The 21,218-nt window shown below is 50.5% G+C and overlaps 1 protein-coding gene across 3 annotated transcripts in view; it reads right to left on the bottom strand.

The window, feature by feature from the left end:
- LOC130682170 (dehydrogenase/reductase SDR family member on chromosome X-like) overlaps nucleotides 1-21,218 on the bottom strand; it is a 108,319-nt gene that overhangs the window by 30,336 nt on the left and 56,765 nt on the right. For all 3 annotated transcript variants that reach the window (XM_057496323.1, XM_057496325.1, XM_057496324.1), the window contains one exon: nucleotides 1,542-1,643. In XM_057496323.1, coding sequence (XP_057352306.1) covers nucleotides 1,542-1,643 — 102 coding nt within the window. The remainder of the gene's footprint in view (nucleotides 1-1,541; nucleotides 1,644-21,218) is intronic.

The following is a 21,218-nucleotide window of genomic DNA, read 5'->3' as shown; positions in this document are numbered from 1 at the left end:
CAGCCCCACCACCGTGCTGTGTCCACGGCGGCCCATGTGGTCATACACGTCTCCCTCTAAAATTCTGTGGGCCCACAACAGAGTAACATCTGTTAGAGAAAGGTGTTGGATGTCAGTCATACTCCTGTCTACTTGTTATGGGTGAGAGGGCTGCAGCAAAAGAATGCAGGAAAGACCTTAAGAGGACACGGAGCTGTTCTTGTGTGTGTATAAAACCTCACAAATTCCACACAGAGCAAGATTCCTCCAAGTCCCGCCACCGCCAAATTGCTCTGGAGTGAAGTGTTCCGGTTACTAATTCCCGAGGGAGTTAAATACAGAGGGGAAATGACAGGATCGCCACGGGTCTGCTAGCTCATCTCTGTGCCCGGTGCTTCACGGCGTTGTAATTCTACTCAATTATAAGGTTGATACGTGCTCAGCAAAGCAAATGGCCATTTCCTGGGAAATCATTTATTTCTGCAAATAATTGGAAGGGCCTGACCCTCTGGGAAAGCATGAAAAATTATTATTAAAGCTCTGTGGAGAAGAAGGCAAAAATTAAAGCCATTCTGAGCTTTGCAGCAAGAACCACCCATGTCTCATGTTACGTGAGGATTTCCAATGACACAAGTGGACCGAGGAGAAGCAGGCCTACACTGACACTTTTCCTGCCTGCAGAAAAATGGTAACACAGGGAAAATAAAGAGATGAGAGAGGGGCCACGTCAACAGCCACCACATCCAGGGGGCTTGAATCAAGTGGACAAGGACTCAGCCTTAGGAGGAAGACATGGGCTCCTTCCCCCTGCAGGGTCACCCGCATGCTGACCTCTGGAATGTCTTAACATGGTACCTCGGGCGGCAGAAGGGACTTTGGAGAAGGGATGAAGGTAAAGTAGAGAAATTATCCAGGATTATGCAGGGGGCTCAGGGTAATCACAACGGTTTTCTAAGGTAACTTTTTCTCTGCCATCCAAAATACGAATTACTGGACACATGTTTGATATATTTGCAAAGATGGCATGGTTGCAGCTTCCTGAGTTACATCTATTGGTCTCGCTGTCTTATTTTTATGATTTATCTCATTTATAGACGTAGGAAGTCTGGATTCGTTTTTATGGAATATTTTGTTAAATGAGCAGGAGGATCGGCTCGGCGAGCTTGGTGTGGCTGGAAGGAGGGCTGCGGGTCAAGGGTGGTTTGTGATAAAGATGGAAAGGAGGACAGGTCACAAGCAGAGGAAAGGGACATGTGGCTCCTCGTGTCCCTGTGAGGATGGTGGCTGTGGGGAGGCAGTTGAGTAAGAGGTAAGGCACCATGAGTCTGGAAGCCAAATAATGCCGACTCTCGTGGGAATGCGAGGGTTTCATAAGATACGTGCCATCGTTTGAAAGTAATGCCCTGAAATCGATGCTGGCTAATCCCAGAAGCGACAGACACCTATGAAACATGGCAACATCAATGAACTACACACGGATGCATGGATGTCCTGGGGAACCCTGCACTCCTGCCCTCCCGTGACCGCTAGAGAATTCACGCCCGGACGCCACTGAAACTCACCATTATTGACCAGGACATGGAGGGGGATTTTCTTCATCTTGAAGTTCTGGACGAACTGCCGGATAGACGTCATGGACGCCAGGTCGCAATATAGAAATTCCACTGGAAAAAGACAGAGACATCTGGTGACCGTCCAACCTACCACAGAAGGGTCTATCCCATCTGCGAAGGAATGGTGGGGAAAAAATGAGGCATTTCCCCTGAGAGAATATCCCCTGAGAGAATACCCTCAAAGAGGCATGCTCTTGACAATGCCCACTCACTGAGGGAGGGTGGGACCTGGGACTTGCTTCTTGTCAATAGAAGGTGGCATGCTTCTGGACGGGAGTCCCCCAGAGCAAGGCCCACACACGGGCACCATCCTGTGTACGGTCTGTTACCGCTCCGCCGTAACACCCACTCCAAGACTGAGGATAACCGTTTGGAAGAAAATTTTCAAAAAAATTGACAGTCATTTTATGTTTGCTGAATTTGGTGATTTTAAAAAAGCAACATGGGGCAGGCCTTCCATTTTGCATGTTTTTCTAATACATTTTTTTCTAGTAGATCGTTTCTATTCTGTCGACGGCCGCCTCCATCTGTGACAGATTGCAGAAAAGGGAGTTTGTTTTTTTTTTGCCACAGCCAGTTCCGAAGCGCTCTTCTAGAACACGGTACCATCTGTATAGGAATTCCCGACACACGGTTCTCATGTTCCCCTAAAAGACTCATGAGTATTAAACCAAACCAAGAGGAAAGCCCACACTCCGGCTATGAACTGCGGTAACTGTGGCTACTGGGCATGCACACTCTGCTTCCAGAAACAGACGCGGCTATCGGACCTTTGGAACATCAGATGCTTCTTCCGTGTTCCACGGGGCAAAAGGGCCATAATGGGCGAGAACCGTGGACGCCGCTGCTCCATTTCCATTGCCTTGTGAGGTAGCCAACGGGCTTTGCTACCCCCTCTGCATGCTTTCGCCAGCAGCCCCGACTTGCTGCATCCATTCAGGACGTGCTCTCCGACCCCACCTCTTCCCCTTTGCAGGGTGTCACTGCCAGGAATGGGGGAAGAGCACATGGCTGAGGCGGGTGACCGCACAGCGAAGATGAGCCCCTGAATCAAGCCTTACAGCTTGGGGGGGAAGGGCCCTCACTGCAGACAGGAAGCCTTCGCGGGCTCCATCCCTGAGAACAGGACCACGCAGGACAATTTGCAGAGTAGGAGACGTTCCCCCGCTGATCAGAAGCACCAGGGCTGGCCTCTGCCAGGACACGGGGAGTCATGCCTGCTAGGGGCTCCTCTGTCACATCCATCTGAAGCCCATAGGGGCTGCATCCCTTCCCCTCAGTGTGCATCGTGAGAAGTGTGGTGATATGATACAGCAAGATTCCTGGGGACGCAGGGGAGGGAGACACCACTGTTGTTCTCCATGACACCGGGAATGCCTCTTTGAATTGTCATGCCTCTTTGAATAATCAGAGAAATGGAAGCTACAATGTTTTGAGGGTATTCAGCGTCCCCCTAAGAGACCATGAACAGGACCTCTGTCACACAGGTGAGTAGCAAAGACAAGCAAAACCAGAACATCCAAGAAGCAGCTAAGGGGGGTCACAGTCTGAAACAGAAGGTGTGAACCCCAAGTGGCTATCATTCATACCAAGCCCAAAATAGTAGCCTATCAGAAAAATGCATTCAAATGCTCTAGAAAAGGAGAAGATTTCTGTATGTTGCTTACAGAGTTATTAAAAGGGAGGACTAAATATTTAAAAGCTGAAAATGACCACACAGATGAGCAAAATTCCAAAGCGGCGCTGGTCCTCATCATACAAGACGGGGTTCGTTCAAGAGTAAAACGTGAATGGGACAAAGCAGATCCTTATCCCCAGACCCAGGGCTCCGCCCGTGTGAAGCTATGATACTGATATGCCTCTGATCATTGTCTTCTGAGTAACACAACATCGGATGGCATTTCTCAAGAACGCTTAGCTACGCGAGAAGAAATGGAGGGAACTGGACTTGTTATGGGAGATTCGAGGTACCCCTCTGAGCATCTGACGGACCCACAGATAAAAAAGAAAACAGGGGCCGGAGAAGGTGGTGAATTACAAATTCAACAAGGTTGAACATGTGAGTTTACAGAGAGGAAGTGGTCTGTTGCAGGAAGAAGATTTTAAAAGTGTGGGTTCCTAATTGTAACTGTATGAATAACAGGTTAAATTTATAATGAAACTAGGAAAATCTCCAGGAAATGAATCACTTTCTGAGAAAACACCGATGATCACTATCTAATCAAGGAAATGAGGACTCATCAGACCAACGAACGGGAGAGAAATAGCGAAATAAAAAAAGAATGGCATCCCAGAAAAAGGGGGGAGGGAGTTGTGCATATTCCAGCAAATTCTTTCAGGCTATCAAAGTGCTGATCATCCCACTTCTGTTGATTAACTCAAAATACAGGCAGAAGAGGGCTGATCTGAAACGTCTGGTGACCTTTGCATTACTCTGCTATAAAAAGCTGCAAAGAGGTGGCCCCAGAAGGGAGGGAAAAGAGAAGAAACCACTTAGTTGGGAACATTTATATATAGATGAAAAAAATCATAAACGATAATGTAAATAAAAACCCCTGCTTGGATAAAGAAAAGCAAGTGTGTTCAGCACTAGGGAAAATGATCATTTCCAGCAAAGTAATGTGTGCAAAGGCACTTATTTCCCAGAAGGAAAGGGCTCCTACGATTGATTCCATCCATCTACCCGCCTTGCAACTTAACGGGTGAATTTGGGACCACCCCGATCCTGTATCACTGAGGGGCACTGCTTATAGGGAAGCAGGGTCAGTTGAGCAGGACAGCTTTCAAAGTTCTCCCAACACGGGACACGTCCCTTGTGCAGGGACAGGGCTGGGGGTGGAGGAAATGGGGACATGTCTGCTGCTCAAAGTTCAAACTTTCCATTACAAGAATTAGGTCTGGCATGTGACTCTAGCATGGTGACACTAGTGAACAATCCTATATCGTACATTTGGAATTTACTGGGAGATCTTAAGTGTTCTCACCGTGCACATGGAATGGTAACTATTCCAGGTGATGGATATGGGTCATTAAATTGAATGTATTAATTAAATTGAATGGCGCGATCAATTCTGAAATCCACATGGCCATTAAACCATCATGTAGGTAACACCTTTAAACAAAAAAGGGGAGCATCCTATATACATCCTGTAGACAACCTAAAACACAGACACAAATACAGACATACATAAATCTCAGTCATTTTAAAGAATTCAAATAATTAAAGAGTATTGCTTGGTGGCCAGGAGTGGGAAAAGGGGAGGAAAAATCCAGTTCTAATACATGCTCTGCCGTGGACATATGACTAGCATGCTAACCTGGGTTATTATGGATCTGTTAGGGATGCTATGACCTGAGGAAGTGATGTGGGGTACACAGTGAAAATGCTTACATTAGCAGCTTTTTTAGGGGATGACACACTTCCTAGCAGCAGAACACAAACTCATTAAGGTGTTTACCGTCCTCAGTGGCTCTCAGGCTCCCCTCCTTGCTCGCTGGTGAGAAGGCAGGGAGGTTCCTTGGGTGCACACAGCAGCACCCACGGCCTGGACCCACTGAGTCCCGACACCCACCTGCCTGCAGTCCCTCCTCCTCGCCCTGCCCCAGATCATCTGCTCCAGGAGCCATCTGCACAAGCTAGTCGTGCTGTGTAACAAATCACCCCAAACTTACTGGCTTAAAACAACACCACTTATTGTCTCAGAGTTCTTTAAGTCAGAAGTCTGGGTGGGGGTGAGCTGGGTCTCTACGCAGGGTCCCACAAGGCTGATAAGACATCAGGCAGGCTGAGGTCGTGTGAGAGCTCAGGATACTGTTCCAGGCCCGTTCAGACTGTCGGCAGAATTCAGGTCCACACGACTGTGCGGGACGAGGACCCCGTTATCCTCCTGGCTGGCAGCCAAGGTTGGTCCTCAGCTTCCAGTGCGACCCTCAGCTCCCTGCCACGTGTCCTTCCCGCGATGAGGCAATGTGCTTCCTCTAAGCCAGCGGGAGAATTTCTGCCATTTGGGGTCTGTTTTAAAGGAGTCACTTCTTTAGGTCACAGGATGGTCTTCCCTTGATCAGCTCAAGGTCAACTCATTTTCAGACCTTCATTCTGTCTACAAAGTCCCTTCACCATCATCCCAGGGCAAAATCTAATCATGGGGGTGACATGCCATTGCGTTCCTAGCCCCACCTGCAGCGAAGAAGCACGTTGAGCCTAACTTTGCAAAATGTGTACCCCAGAAAGGGTGGGTTGTAAGGGCTCCTTTCTTTGGGGTCCCAAACACATCTCATCAGGAGATTCTCCCTTTTGGGTTCGCTCTTTACTCTGGGTGGAGTCAGGGGAGGAACAAGTTCCGTGATGAACTAAAAAGTTACACTGTCAACAATCTGAATCCATGTGGAGCACGGCTGTCATGGCATAGTTGCCATTTATCAAATAAACGTGAGAGTGCAAAATATTTGCTCGGCCATGGCAACGGTCAAAGTAAACGCTTCAACTTTGGTTGAGAGAAGGTTTAGTTAAGAAATCTCCCCAAGTCCTTAAAATGTGAATTACTGGCTGGGTCAGAAGTTGCAATTGCAGGTCACTGAACATTCCCTATGGGTTGACCAGTGGGAGACCCTCAAAGTCCACCTTTACCTCCCCGGCCTGTGAAGGTCTGCTAGGTCCCATTCTTCTGGGACTTCTCAGTGCATAAAGTGACTGTATCCCGGTCCCACATGGTATTTCCATCTCTGCTAAGTGACAACCTCAGATTCTACTGGAACATAGTGTCTCAGCTGTACACATAGCTTCCCCATTACAAACTCATGCATCCTCTCGTCATTCTGCCTGCCTCCTTTTCTTAAATAAGCTCCCCTGATAATAACACAGACTCTGGGAATCCTTAAATGACTTGCTTCACTATATTAATTATGCTCAAGCTTTCAGAGGACGGACACGGCAGAATTCACTGCCTTTGTAAATATCATCTATGGTCCAGCATGGTTACACCTTCAGAAAGTTACTGGGCTTACCTCATAAAAACAGGAGTAGGGAATAGTTTCCATAATCGATCTTAGAGTGCTCACATTATCGAGGAGCAGAAAATATTTTTTGTGGTTTCATTTTGGGCTATAGTCAAATGCTAATGGGTGGTGGTACCCACGGCTCCATTTTACTTTAATGAATATTTCTCGATGCAACAATTACATACATTATTAAATGCTCACCATGTGGTACATCTGAAATCAATACTATACTTTACATCAACTATTTTCCATTAAAAGTTTTAAAAATAAAATAAGGACTATTTCTCGAAGGAGGTGAGCTAGAATGGGTACTTGCTCCCAAAGGTTACCATCTCTCAAGCTGGCATGAAGATGGAAAGATCCCAATTTTATTTGACCTTCTCAGAAACTACTATGCTCCTCTGGAGCCCAGTACCTAGAGTTGCCCCTATTTGTAGCACACTGAGGAGCCAGATGCTCAGATCTGGAAATGAGCTCCTAGTATCTGCAAAGTGGGACCAGATGATGGGACTACACTAGGCTCGGCAGCAAGCTATGCAGAAGCTTAGCCAGCCTGCATCCCGCCCTGTGCCACACAGAACCCAGAACCCCACACTGACACGGGTGCTCTTCTATGATGTTTTAGAGATAGTCATGTTCTCAAAATACCCTGAAAAATACAAATATTCTTTTATCACTCTCTTAGATTAAGGCACAGGGAGACAAAATATCAGTAAGAATATCCTCTCATCTGAAGCTTTTTTCAGTGTGATGTCCAAGACACCTTTGGATTTAAAAATCCTAAGGATATTTGTTATTTCTACATTGTTACACATATAGCGAAATAGCAATGAGATTAATCAGCACATTAAAACAACTCCACAATCTGCGTAGAATAACCTTTCACCCGGAGACTCCAAAAATACCAAGAACCCTAGCACCGTGATCTTCCGGCATCTATGCATTAGCCTCAAGACAATGATTTCTGTGCAGTTTGTAAAAACAAGACGTTTGCAGTCTGTGGCTATGGAGGTAAATCTGCATCTTCAACCGAGAAATAAGCAGTTGGAAGGTGGTCCAGCTGGAGACAGGAACACGGCAGGGACAGAAACGCCCTGAGGGTGTGGGTACAAACAGGCACCACCAAATGGCACTGTGGGGAGAAAATTCCCAATGGGTTTCTCTATTTCTGCATTTATTTTGTGAGGCAAGTATTTTGAAATATTATATAGCAAAGGCCAAGGAAGATAGAGGGGGCATCTCACTCCAGACACACAGACAGGCAAAAAAATAAGGTTGGGGGGGATTGTACCGTCCATTCCTCAGTGTCAGATGCAAACCACAAGCAATAGAAAAAACCCACTCTCATTTAACCACAGAAAAGTCCTGGCTATCTTTCTGGAACTTAATTTCAAGTGTGTCTTTTACTTTATAAGGATCTGCCCATTCTTGCAAGGTGGGCCATTAAAATGTTCTCACGGGTCATAATATTTGGCTCAATCCACTCAACGTTTCCATGACTCTTTCTTTTCCGCCTCTAGCCCGAGTGGCCGTTTTCTTACCATTTTTAAGATACCCAAGGGTAATAATCATGACCCCAAGAACTGTGTGACCTCTGGAGGGACACTCGGTCCGTACCCGGGGTCCTTGTCGGCAGATGCGATTGTACCTTCTGGCAGGGTTCACGTGAGCTGTGAACCCGTGGTATGCCAAGAAGTCGCTGCAATGTAACACAGGGGTCTGTAAATTAGGAGAAATGCTGAATCGGACGGCCACAGCCTGTAAAAGCACTTTGGCAATCGCAGCACATGAGTGATCCCTTCAAACGCTCATGATCAGCGCTTCCATCACGAGACAGGAGGCTCTACCTTACCTCCCCCAACTGACAGCCATGTCACTAACACAGGGCTCTGAGCACGTCCAGCCATAAGGTTGTTTCCTTGGTCTGCTGACACGGTATGGAAGTTTCTGTCTATGGTCAACTGACAAGGCTCAGCAACTCTGTGTATGTCAGACTCTCTCAAGTGCCGGCCGCCGGCTTCTTGCCTTCCTGGGTCACGGACCTTCAGACAGGGAGGCTATGTGCCCACACACATCATAGCTCGCTTCTTGCATTCATCCTGTTTATCTCCAGGACCTCCTTCTGCACCTGCTTCTATCCTAAGCTAATGATGCTCCACGAAGGGGCCTCGCGGGGACTGACTCTGACTCTCTGCATAGCTGTCCCCACATCCATCCACAGCGCTGACTTTCTGGTGTACACGTGAAGAAACCCGAAGTCAGAATAAGCATCGCCTCACGTCTCCCGGGGCCACGACTCTTAAGCACACACATTTGGGATGCATTCAGCGGTGAACAAAATCCCACCGCAATGGATTTTCAGACTCAAAATCTTAAGGAGGCGTCATGAGGGACGCCTGACAGCTGCCATGTCCCCAGAGGAATGACCTTTTTGTGGTTACTGCAAAGCTTTAGGGTCGTCAAAGCCATGGATATCTCTGCGCAATAGAAAACGAATTCTGCTCAAGGACACCAAGCAGGAAACGTGATCCCCTTCCCTTTCCTTCCTTGGAATGAGAGAAAAAATAAAGGAGGGGTTGCCTTCCTCCAACATGCCTCCTGTATTTCTGCTTCCAGATATTTATGGAAGCTCACAGCCATGCCAGGTGAACATGCAAAGGTCTGGGGCTCTAGGCACGTACCACGTGGTGGCTGCTTACAGCACCCAAGCCACCTATGCATGCTCTAATAGCTCACGGCTAGGTGCACCCAAGATGCCTTTGGGCCTCATGATCCAAGCACCTTGTTGGTCTCTGTCCAGCCCTCCCATTCCAGCAGCTCTGAAGGAGAACCGAGCTTCCAAAGCGGGACCCACAGCCCACAAGGCAGCGGTGGGGATGGTGATATTAGTGAAGTGCCACGTGCACTGGTGTGCACATCTTACTCACCTTGCCACGGTCACCAGCAAAGACCGGGATGCACAAGTGGACACACAGGCAGGCGCCCCAGCTTTGGAGGACTACTTACAGGTGGAGAATTCACTGGACACTAGACCCAGGCTGGCCTGGCTTGACCATCACTCACGTCGACTGAGGGGATCACCTGAAACATCAACCTGCAATGTGCCAAACCATCGGGGGATATCGTTGCTCTTTCGCTGCATAAACACAGAACCCTGGACACCCAGACTCCACAATGAACCTTTCTAAGGTGGTAATGTGAGCTTCATATTCCAGATCCCCAAGAAAACATCCTTTAGGGGTTTTTGTGAGGTGCCTGTCGTACAGTTCTCTAGGCAAATGTCTGACGTCCACATGACAGAAAAACCCATCCCTGGTAAGCTGGGGGCCACACCCCAGCAAGCACACAGGGCCTGTCCTCATCGAGAAGACATCTCGCTGATACCAAGGACACATCAAACCACAACGGACATGGGGGGTGGGACAAGGGCAATGAGCTGAGGAACCTGCGTCACTTTGGTTCGTGAACTGCAGGCGTGAAAGTCAACAGAGGAGATACCTGAACTCTTGGGGTGTGAACCAGAGGCAGGAGCAGAGGATGCTTACGAGCTTTCTAAATGTATCCAAAGTGCCGAGCACATGGAAGAGGAGAACAGGAGCCACTGAAGGACACTGAGGTGACCACTGAGGGACCACAGGGCATTCAAGATGGGAGGAGGGGCTGCGATGCCAGTGGCATGCTGGAGTCCAGGGTTCTGTACTTCCTAGCTGTGCCCCTTAGCGTAGCCCCTTGTTTTTCTCACCTGTGAAGTGGAGCAAAGAACAGTGCCTTCCTCCAGGAGGTAGCCATGCAGAGGTCTTAGCGTGACGCCCTACGTGTACCAAGCGCCCCATAACCTCCTCTTTCCTTCTAAATTCCTGTTTTTATTACATAGGAGGATGGGGGCTTCAGGAGAGACAGGAAAGATGTCGCAGGAAGGCAGAGAAGGACAGAGGAGACCGGGGGCTTGAATATATCCACAAGGAGGGCCCAGGGAGTGAGGACTCAAAAATCACCCTCAGGAACGTATCCGGAAGGGGACACCCAGGCAAAACCCACAAAGCGTGCACGGTGATATTTTCACAGCGCTTTTAAAATTAGGTTGCTAATTGGACAAATTAGCCATTGGCTGGGTGACAGCATGTGTGTGGGGATTAGCTGCGCTGTGTCAACCAGCAGATCACGCCAAACATTTGCACCTTGACACACGGGCAAAGAACACAGGGCTTCATGGTGCATGTGAAATATGACACATGCTGGCTGCCCAGACGCCTCTCTCGGGGGGACACGGCCACCACATGGGGACAGCCCGCCAGGGTCCACTTCGAGAGTCTTCATTTTACACGTTGGCCTAGACGCTTGGATTTTCTTTGAATTCTAGCAAGATTATTCAGTGGTAAGTCTCAGATAACCAACATGGTTACGACCCAGAAAGAACTTGGTTTCAAGTGGCGTCCGCAGAGCAATCGTTTGCCGTTTGCGGTTGCCGTGGATCACAGAACAGTATGCTGAGCCCTTCTCCGTGTGGAATGTCCCACTGCTGGTGTCACCATGCTTTGACTCGGAGGCATGTTCGGTGGCTCGGTTGGAGGGCTTCACCCTCAGGAGCCAAGCCTTCGTCACCGTCTCCCTGCTAGTCCGCTGTGGGTTTTCTTTATAAAAAGCATTTTGCTGTGGACGACGCATGCTTATTATGCCGGACGTCTGTGATAACGTTTATGCAGCAAGAAGGTTAATTGCATTTGAGTAAATACAAGCAGGTCCTGTGGCCAGAGAATGGAAATAAGAAATGAGAAGGGCTTTGTGTTTTCCACTGTACGCATTGTGTCACAGGGCTGGGGGTTCAGATCAGCTTGCTTTTTGGGGTTAATTTCTAGGATGCCGTATAGGACCACCTCAGGGTAGACCCTGTATCAACAGCTGTGAATGTACCCATTGACTTTATAATATCATATTCAACATTAACATGGTTTCTTTAATCCTACCGCAGCATATTAATAGGCTGTCTGATAAGCACATTTCAATCCATGACCATTGGAACCGATAACCCCCAAAAGGAACCCGTCATCAATCTTTCTACGTAAAGACCTCAGAAGCCGACTCACGGCCACACACTTCAAACGTTTATCGCACGTTCGCACATACAAGTCGTCCTTTTCAGTTCTGAGAGACACTTAAGTTTTCATTTCTAGGTAATTTAACATAATTACCTTCAGTTCAACGGGTGCCTAAGAAGGAAACGGAGCAATGAAATGAAGCAGGTGCTGATATAAAATCAACTTTTAATTAAAAAGCAATTTTTTTTTTCAAGCCAAAGGAAAGAGCTCATTTTTCCAGGCTGCAAATTAATTTCTAGGCAAGGGAGATACACAGTTTTGAGGAAATTTTAAATTGACTTAGAGACCTTTGAACATGGGGATCTGGGAAACAGCCAACCCTCCCCACCCTGGGAGGCTCTTCAACTGGAGGTGATGACATCGAGTTACGCAGGAATAAAAGCATAAGTGTCCCTCGGAACTAGAACATTGCTCGTTATGTGTACAAATGAAGGTTTCAGGAGTGTGGCTGTCCGGCCGGCTGGTCTTGGATGGAGGAACACAGATGAGTATGTGACCTCTGTCTCCTTTGGAAGCAAGAACGTGATGCTCAGAGCCGATTCTATAAGCCAAAGGGTGCAGCTCTCAGACCACCTAGAAGGGCTTTGTGCAATAACGCAGCACGTCACCATCGGGTTGCAAAGTCCGACAGAGGCGGTGAGTGGATGATGATAAAACACGGTTTAGGTGGAGATGTTGACAGAGACCTGAGCAGCTCCTACCTGTGGGTATGGAGGTCTGCAAGGAGCTCCAAACTGATGGTGGACTAAGTGGAAATGGCTCTTTGTAGACCAGAGACCCGGGCCGTTCATGCTGGAGACAGAATCCTGACACCAAATAGGAGCTCTGTGTGCCCGCATCCATCTCTCCTCTCCTGCTGCAACTCAACAACCCAGAACAGCCCGGACCCACGCTTACCAGCCGTGCTCACTCTGACCCTTCACGGGCTGTCCTGAGGCTGCTGCTATTTCTAGCTCCTGGGTGGGCAAGGACCAGGCATCTGGCTGCCGTGTGGGTGGCCCCTACTTGCCTTTGGGCATAGCCTGGCCTTTCTCCGGAGTCTCTGTGCATAAAAATAGTCACTGGCTCAACTCACCAGGTGGTGAGCACATGAGCTGTGTGTTCATCCTGCAAACTCAGACGCCTGGGCTGGCCCTGCACATGGCAGCTGGCCCCTGGCAGAGACCAGCTCTCATTTTTTCCGAGTTTGCCTAACTCCTGAACCCATGGCGCTGGCCGGCACACGCACCGCACCCTGCAGCCCACCCCTCGCAGCTGCTGGTGCAGACCCCCAGCCCCCTTCTCTTGCCGTCTCTAACTGAAACATCTCAGGGAGCTGGGCACCGGGGACAGAAAAATCGAACACGTTTTGGAAGAGGGCGGGTCCCAAGCCACCAAGCAGGGGCGACCACCAGCACAGGCGAATGCTGGCTCGGCAACAGAGGAGCTCGACTTGTGAAATGAATGCAGTCTGTGACACAGAGAGGCCACGAGGACGTTCCAAGCCCCGGCTCACAGAACAAAGACAGATGGACGTGGGAGGACCTGCCATCCATGCCGGCTGCACTTTTTCACACCAGCTCCTGCCTTCTCCAAGCTCGGTCCTTCTGAAATGTCAACGGGACCCTCCCTCACCTGCAGCGCGCCTCCCACCATTGGGGCCGCGTGTTCTCAGGGATCCTGCTTCAGGTGGAATCTGCCCACATGGCCCGCTACGTGGCTGCGCCTCACACTCTGTCTCAGTCCTGCGCTCCTGTGCGGCCCTCCTGCCTGCTGGGCTCTCACCCACTGTATTCCCGCTACATCCTGAGGGTGCGTGTCTCCCTGGAGTTGCACAAAAGCATCGGCTACCCTCGAACAGATGGACCAAGAATTGTGCAATTCTCCCCAGACGCCTTCTGCTCCGTCTCCTTCTGAGACGTCTCTCCGGCCCCCACCGCTGACTCGGCTCTGACCGCGTCAACCGTCTGCCATCACCTTTCTATCGGCCTCCTCCTCAAAGCCTGCCCTGATTTTCTGTCTCGACCTCTGCGACAGGCTGAAAATGACTCTCGAAATTATTCACGAGCACACGCCGATCCCTTCAACCTGCGAAGGTGACTTTCTATAGTAAAGGTTTTCGCGGGTGTGATGGAACTAGAGATGGTGACATGGGGACGTTCTCCGGGGCTATGCAGGTGGGCCCCAAATGGCATCAAGAGGGTACATGCAGGGCCGAGGCAGTGGGACATTACTCAGGAGAAGCCACGTGGAGATGCAGGCAGAGACGGGAGGGAGGTGGCCACGTGCTCAGGAATGCCTGGAGCCCCAGAAGCCGGAGGGGGCAGGAGGGAGCCTCCCCTGGCACCTCCAGAAAGAGTGTGGCCCTGGGACACCTGGACTTTAGACTTCTGCTCTCCAGAACTGTGTGAGAATAAGTGTCTGCGATTTCAAGCCACTAAGCTGGGGGTCACTTGTTACGGTCGTCCCAGGAAATCAACACAACCTTCAATTTATCTGGCGCCGTAACGCCAGAGTCATCTTTCCAACATAGACATGTGACCACATCAGTCCCCTGCTGGTCACCTCCAGTGACTTCTACCTCCTCAAACACTGCCCGGGCTCTGTCCTACCAGGGCACCCCTGTTCAGACATCCTTGATCCATGGTGAATACTCAATTTTATCAACATGGCCCACATATGTGGTCAAACATCCTTCCGGATATTTCTGGGATGGTGTTCATGGATGAGATTAGCATTTGAATTGCTGGACTCTGAGTCAAGCAGATCATGGAGCTCCTGGCTGGGCCACATCTAACCAGCTGAAGGCTTGGATCGTGCAAAGCCTGGCGCCCCCCCCTTCCCCCCGAGTAAGTGAGAATGCCTCCAGAAGACGGCCCTCAAACTCTGGCTGAAGCATCACCTCTTGGGCCTCCACTCTGCCGGCCTATACAACAGATTTTGGATTTGTACCTCCAAAATTGTGCAAACACATTCTCTGGGGAAGCTACACTGATACACACAGTGCCCTTCCTGTGTGGTACCCTTGTTCCATGGAGTCCCTGGTACGCAGGATATAAATAAGTTACAGGTGGACGGACACACAGCATCAACTCTCAGCCAAAAAAGCCTTTACCTTGTGTCTCCTCTGGCGATGTCCACTCACCCTCTACAATCTTCTATGATCAAATACATCTGCATTAGGATGATGTTTTTAGCCCCACTGGTCAAACCAGGCATCTGGCCTCACAGCAACTATATGCACATCCCCTGAGGCCCATGTGACACGGCCCATGCCCTTGTGAGTATCTCCCCAACCCGTCTGTGCATCTTTTAGGAATGGCACATGGAAGGGCAGGATGGAGAGCGAGAAAGGGCCATCAGGATGTAACATAAGTGCAAGCAGGAACAGGGTCCCCATTTTCTATGCAATTCACTACGTTGTGCACCACCTGGTTTCCCCTGCAGCTGTCCTGAAGCCGCTGTCAAGCTTAATCTCCTGAAATAGCTCAAGTTCCATCACTGGCTTTGGAAACATTTGTCTAGCTTCAACTCACAGTAAAGCCTACAGTCTCTTGACTCCCGTACCCCCCGCATTCCTCATACTTTGGCAGGGATGGAATGCCCAGAGAACTTCCTTTGCATCCAACAGCAGTCCACTTTCCAGCCACATGCGGAACGGAGGTGTCTGTCCCTAGCTGGCCCACAAGCTCCCTGCGAGGTCCCACCCAAGACATCTCCCCTCCAACTTCTGCTTCACCCACGAGCGGCTTCCTCTGGAACCAAAAGCAAGATAAAAAAAAAAAGTGCCTGAGATCTCTTCTACTATCTTCCCACTTTACAAAAGAGAGGAGATGAGATGCGGGAGTCTTTCCACACGGCACGTGCTGGGAAAAGCACGCTGGCGTGGAGCTTGGCTTCCTCGGCCAGCTGGTGCCTGCAGAAACATGTTCACATGGAAAACAGTAGAGAGGTTCCTCACGAAATCAGACATGGAACTGTCCTGGGATCAGACCACCCCACTTCTGGCTATTTATCCAAACAATTGCCATCAGGATCTTGTGTGCCCACATTCAAGGCAGCATGAGTCCCAGAAGTCAAGAGATAGAAACCCAGCATCCATTGATAAACAAAATGTGGTCCATTCCTACCATGGAATATTACTCTGCCATGAAAAAGGAAGAAACCCCGCAATTTGGCAGCAACATGGATGGGCTTTGAGGATGTTATGCTAAGTGAGATAAACATATCACAGAAGGACAGATAAGGTATGATTCCAGTTAATGTTCCCCCCAAGATAGTGAAACTCAGAGAAACAGAAGGTAGAATGGCAGTTGTCAGAGGGGGAGCAGGAAATGGGGAGATGTTGGTCAATGTTGAATGGGAGTAGAGGTTCAGTTACTCAGGAAGAAAAGTTCCAGAACTCTGCCATAAAGACCCCTCATTAATACAACAATACTATCCGGTAAAAATTTGTTAAGAGGGTCGATCTCACGTTAACTGCTCTTACTGCAGTAAAGATGGGGAAACCGAGGCACACGGGGAGAGGGGCTCAGCCTGGTTCCCACATGAGTTGAGTGGAAAAGCAAGGGTCCAACGGGGGTCTCCGCATCCTAGCTTAGAGCAGACTGCGGACATTTCCAGACATCTGTTCCTGAAATGAACATGCAGGGCTGTGCGGGACGCTGGGGCATCGGTCCCTTCCAGGAACCAATGGGAAGTGTGTCTGGCCTTTGGAAAACCCGTAGGGAACAGGCCTGACTTCCCGCCTTGTGGAGAAGGAAGCTGATGGGCTGGCCTCAGCTCCCCGGTCCATCCGTGCCACGGGCCACGGAGCATCAGAGCCCATCCCTGTGTGCGCACCGCGGCTCCCGCTGACTCATCCTCCCTCGACCTGGTGCCCTCTGCTCCCCCACCCACTGCCCAGGCCCATGAGTCCTCGATGCACCGTCAACCGGGCAGGTCATAACCTGGCTCGCTGCTCTGTGCCCGCATGCTTCTGCCTCCTTGTTCTGGCTCCCCTGTGGGAGCCTATCAGAGTATAAGCTCTGCACGTAAGAATCTAACATTTTGGCGTCTGCACAAGAAGCAGACGAGGTTGGCGATTTGCACCTGGGTCACAGTGGGCAGAAGCCAAGTCACCTTCAGCAACGAGAACGTGCCTGGAAGATTCAGGGCCTTAAGGACGGGCATGGGGTTTGAGAACACACTTCAAACAGCCCTGAAAACCGAGGTCCTCCTATCGTGTATTCAATCCATCTCAAATCGGGAAAAATTTGCCAGGACCCGAGGCTGAGGACCCAGCGCGGCTCCCTGGAGCGTCCGGATGTTGCTAAGAGCTGCAGGAGGGCGGTGGGCCCACAGAGAACCCGAAGGAGCCCAGAGCACTCAGGTGCCAGCCTCCATGAGCCCCACAAAACGGCTCAGGGGGTTGAGACGTGTTCACCATCCTACCGAGATGCCGACTTTCACTTATCCAAAAAGCCTGCAAAATAATTCCTAGGACAAAGATTCCCAGGCCAGTCACTCCCTTGTTGGGTCACGTTTGGGTGGGTGTCAAAACAAACATGGGTATTTCAGGGAGGGGTCTGCAGGCAAGGTTACAAAGTGCTTTGGAAAGAAAGGGAGGCTAGCAGATCAGACACCCCCCACCCCAACCTCGACATGACCACTGGTGGCAGAGCAGGATAAGGCCAACGGGGCAGGAGAAGGGTCCTACCGGGAGCAAATTTTCCTCTGTTTTCTACACAACGCCGGCAAGGACGTGTTGACGCGGGACAGGGAACACGAGCCCTCGGCCCCGCTCCTGTTCCTGGCCCCATGCACGGACAGCAGGCTGAGCACTGTGTCCTGGATGACTCTCACGTGCGGTGACATGATGCCCCCTCACCGGACGGTGGTCCCCTGTGGCCCCATGCCACATACCCAGCCCACAGCTGGCCTCCAAGCTGGGGGGACCAGGAGCCAAATATTATTATCAGAAAAAAGTAAATTCAAGGTAAACATGTAATAATGGAGCACAGACTGAGCAATGAAGGTTCGGTGGCTTTGACATCAGCCTTCACCCTGTGAGTCCTCCAAGAGTTTACAAACCCCGGGACTGATGGTCATGAATCCCGGGATGGCCAGGTTCTCACCTGGCCAGGTCAGAAGGTCTTCCTGCTCGGCAACTGCCCTAAAACCTGCCAGCACACGGGGACAAATGCTTCCTGAACACATGTGGGCGGATCCTTACTCTTCTTTGATTGCCAAAGTCAATACTGTACCCCCTTACGCCCAAAGGCAGCTACCCGATGGGTCAACGGCTAAATAGCAAATAAATATCTAAAGCTGGGAAAAGCAGGTCCTGGCGGGAGGATGGAGCTGGAATCGGGGAACGGGGCTAACGGCGCGCCAGTGCCCTCATGCTGAGGGATGATAAAGGCAGACCAGCCCTGCTGGGACCACCAGCATCTCCTGCAGGTGGGATGGAGCGCTGGGTTTAGTTAGAGAAAACCCAACACTTGTAGGACACTTTCCCCGTACGGTATAGCCCTCGCCCAGAGACGGCCAGTGATGGCCACGGGAATGGTGATCAGAGAAGCCCAAGATGACCACACAGGAATCCGCCACCCTTCACAAAGGTCTTACAAAGACCCGTGTGGTTTACTGAGGTCTTCAAAAACCTCCTATACCCGGTGGCTTTTTGAGGTCTTTACAAACCTTTCCATTTTTGTTGACTGAATTTTTAACGAATTGGGAACATAAACCACCCAGGTCTCCAAAGGGCAAAGGGGACAGAGAAGGGCAGGTGAGTCAGCTGCCCCCAGGACACGGTGCACAGCGAACCGGAGGGTGCACAGCACCCACTCTCCTGGCTTCTGGGTGCTGGCCCTTCTCACTCCCAAACAGAACAACTCAACCTGATTCCCAAAGGCCCAAGAGTTGTGCATAAGGACTCGTGATTGACAGGTTGTTGAGAAGCACTGTGCACGGAGAAGCCGAAACATGCAAACGCTCATGAAAATGCGGGTGCTGTTCACCAGTGGCGAGGCTTTTAATTTTCCTTCCCTCAAAAATTAATCACGGAGGGTGGCTGCCTTTCTGTGAATTCAGAGCTTGTAATTCTTCCTTCAATGAGAGCCTAATTTTCTTCCCTCGGAGAGTGGATTCCAGAGTACGTGCTTTGGTTAATGATGCTTCCTGGGACCTCGTATCAAAACAGAAAGATGGGATTATCACAGTAAAGGGAGAGAGGATGCAAGTAGGCCCCTCGACGCTGCTAGCAAAGAGCTTGGAATCAACACAGCGACATGGTTTCATCCCCCCAAGAAGAAACTTTGAAATTAACTCGCAGATTCAAAGGGAAGGCTGGGGGTGGAAGGCAGTGGTTCAGGGTCCCCAGACCTCGTGCGGCCACTGTCCGTTCTCGTTGCTGCTGTCACTGCCCTATTAGTGGTTTCTCTTGGGAGCGTCCACTTTCAAGCCCATATTTCAGGGGCTCTCTTGGTGCTGCTTGTCCCCCTGTTCTTTAAATCCCAGCACGTGCATGGAAGAACCCGACCCACGCATGGAAGGCTCCCAGGGGAGGACCCCACTGTCTGTGCCGTAGGCGGTGGTCCGATGCTACGAGGGAAGGGTCTCTAACCTCCAATATGGCCATTTTGAGCACTGTGCTACGAATGAGAACGAACAGCACGGAAGGGCAGGAGGGCAATGAGGAAGCTGGCCCTCGGGCACGCACATCCTCACGTACCCCATCAGGGACCCAGACGCGGGGACGTGCCCAGTGAGCACAGGGCTTTGCAGGAAGGGTCCTCGCCATGTAACTGGCCCAGGGCCCAAGACTCAGGGGACCTCAATGGTCCAGGGGGCTGAAATGGAGTGGGAGGGCTGGGGGGCATGGAGAGGTCTGGAGAAGGGGCTCCAAGCTGTTCCCCACCTGTGACTGGAAGTGTTATAATGCTGCATGGTGCCCACAGGTCTGAATTCCCTGGGCACAGTGGGCAGGGGGGAGCCCGTCCCAGAGCCAAGGGTTGAGTCCCCATCACCTGCAGCTGCCCGGCAGGCGTGCTCCACAGAACACGGCTCTACAGCAGCGGTCCTCATCTGGGGCCACTCTGCCAACCCCTCCCACCAGGGACTTTCTGGTTGTCACTACTGGGGAGAGGGGGTGGTGCTCATCCAGTGTGTAGACACCAGGGCTGCTGTCGTCTACACCTGACAATGCACAGTCCCATGACAAAGAGGTATTAAGCCTCAAGTGCCAACAGATTGAGAAACTCTCCTTTAGCTTTGGAGAGTCTGTCTATGCCTACTTACCCATCCATCCATCCATCCATCCATCCATCCATCCACCCATCCATCCATATCATCTACAAGTCCATCCACCTATCTATACCATATATCTATCCATCTACCCATCCATCCATCCATCTAACATTTATCTATCTATCTATCTATCTATCATCTACCTATCTTCTATCATCCATATCTAGCTAGTTAGCTAGATATCATCTACCTATTTATACACCTACCTACCTACCTACCTACCTATCTCACAGTCATTCTCCAGCGGGAGCAGTTTTGCCTTCCTGAGAACGTCTGTCAATATCTGGAGACATTTTTGCTTGTCACATCTTGGGCACAGCATTGCTCCTGGCATCTGGGGGTGGAGACCAGGGGGGCTGCTCGACACCCCACAGTGCCCGGGACACCCACCCCAGGGTCTTCCAGCCCCAGATGTCAGTAGTGCTGAAGCCGAGAAGCCTTGGTTTACATATTAACACAGACGAAACATTCCTACTTTCCAAACACGCTCTGTGGATGGCACAGAATCCAGGAACATGTTTTACAAAGTGAACCATTATTGGTCGTATCTTCAGTGGCATTTCTCAGTCAGCAGCAGAAATGTGCCCAGCAGCCCCCAAGACTGCTCTTTGCAAACGTCATGCACCCCAGTCATGCATAACACACTTTGGAAGCAACAAGCATCTTCCAGGTCAATGTGTCTGTCTGACCCTCAGAGCTGCCCTGAGAGTTGACAGATGGGGAAACCGAGGCGCACGGGGGGACGAGAGATGAAGCCTGGTTCCCATGTGAATGTGTGGAAAAGAAAGGTTCTGACAGGGGTCTCTGCACCCTAGCTTAGAGGAGACTGTGGACATTTCCGGACATCTGTTCCTGAAATGAATGTGCAGGGCTGTGCGGGATGCTGGGGCATCAGTCCCTTCCAGGAACCAATGGAAGGAGAAGGAAGGGATGTGAACCCAAGTGCTCATCAGGAGATGTTCCCAGAATCCTCCTCCACCCAGGCGTCTCTCCTCGACGCAGCCTGCTAAACACAGGTGCTGCTCATGACCTTCTGTGAGCTTCTCGACCATGAGCGACTAACTAAATCTCCCTGTGTACGCTCTCCTACTATCCTCACAAAGCGCCCTGAAGCATCATCCCTCATGAAGGTGCAGGCTTGACCTTTGTTCTAGAATATTCCACCACCTGAACTGCCTGTCCACTCATGGTCTGCCCAGTGGGATCCACCTTCCTTGCTTTTTAAGCAGCCAGCTCCATTCCTGAGGTCGTGATGGAGTCGTGT

The sequence above is a fragment of the Manis pentadactyla genome, chromosome Y, assembly GCF_030020395.1.
Source record: "Manis pentadactyla isolate mManPen7 chromosome Y, mManPen7.hap1, whole genome shotgun sequence".
In the NCBI taxonomy this organism is placed as follows: Eukaryota; Metazoa; Chordata; class Mammalia; order Pholidota; family Manidae; genus Manis; species Manis pentadactyla.
Note: the sequence above shows the minus strand (reverse complement) of the source record. Positions and strands in the feature narration are given on the sequence as shown.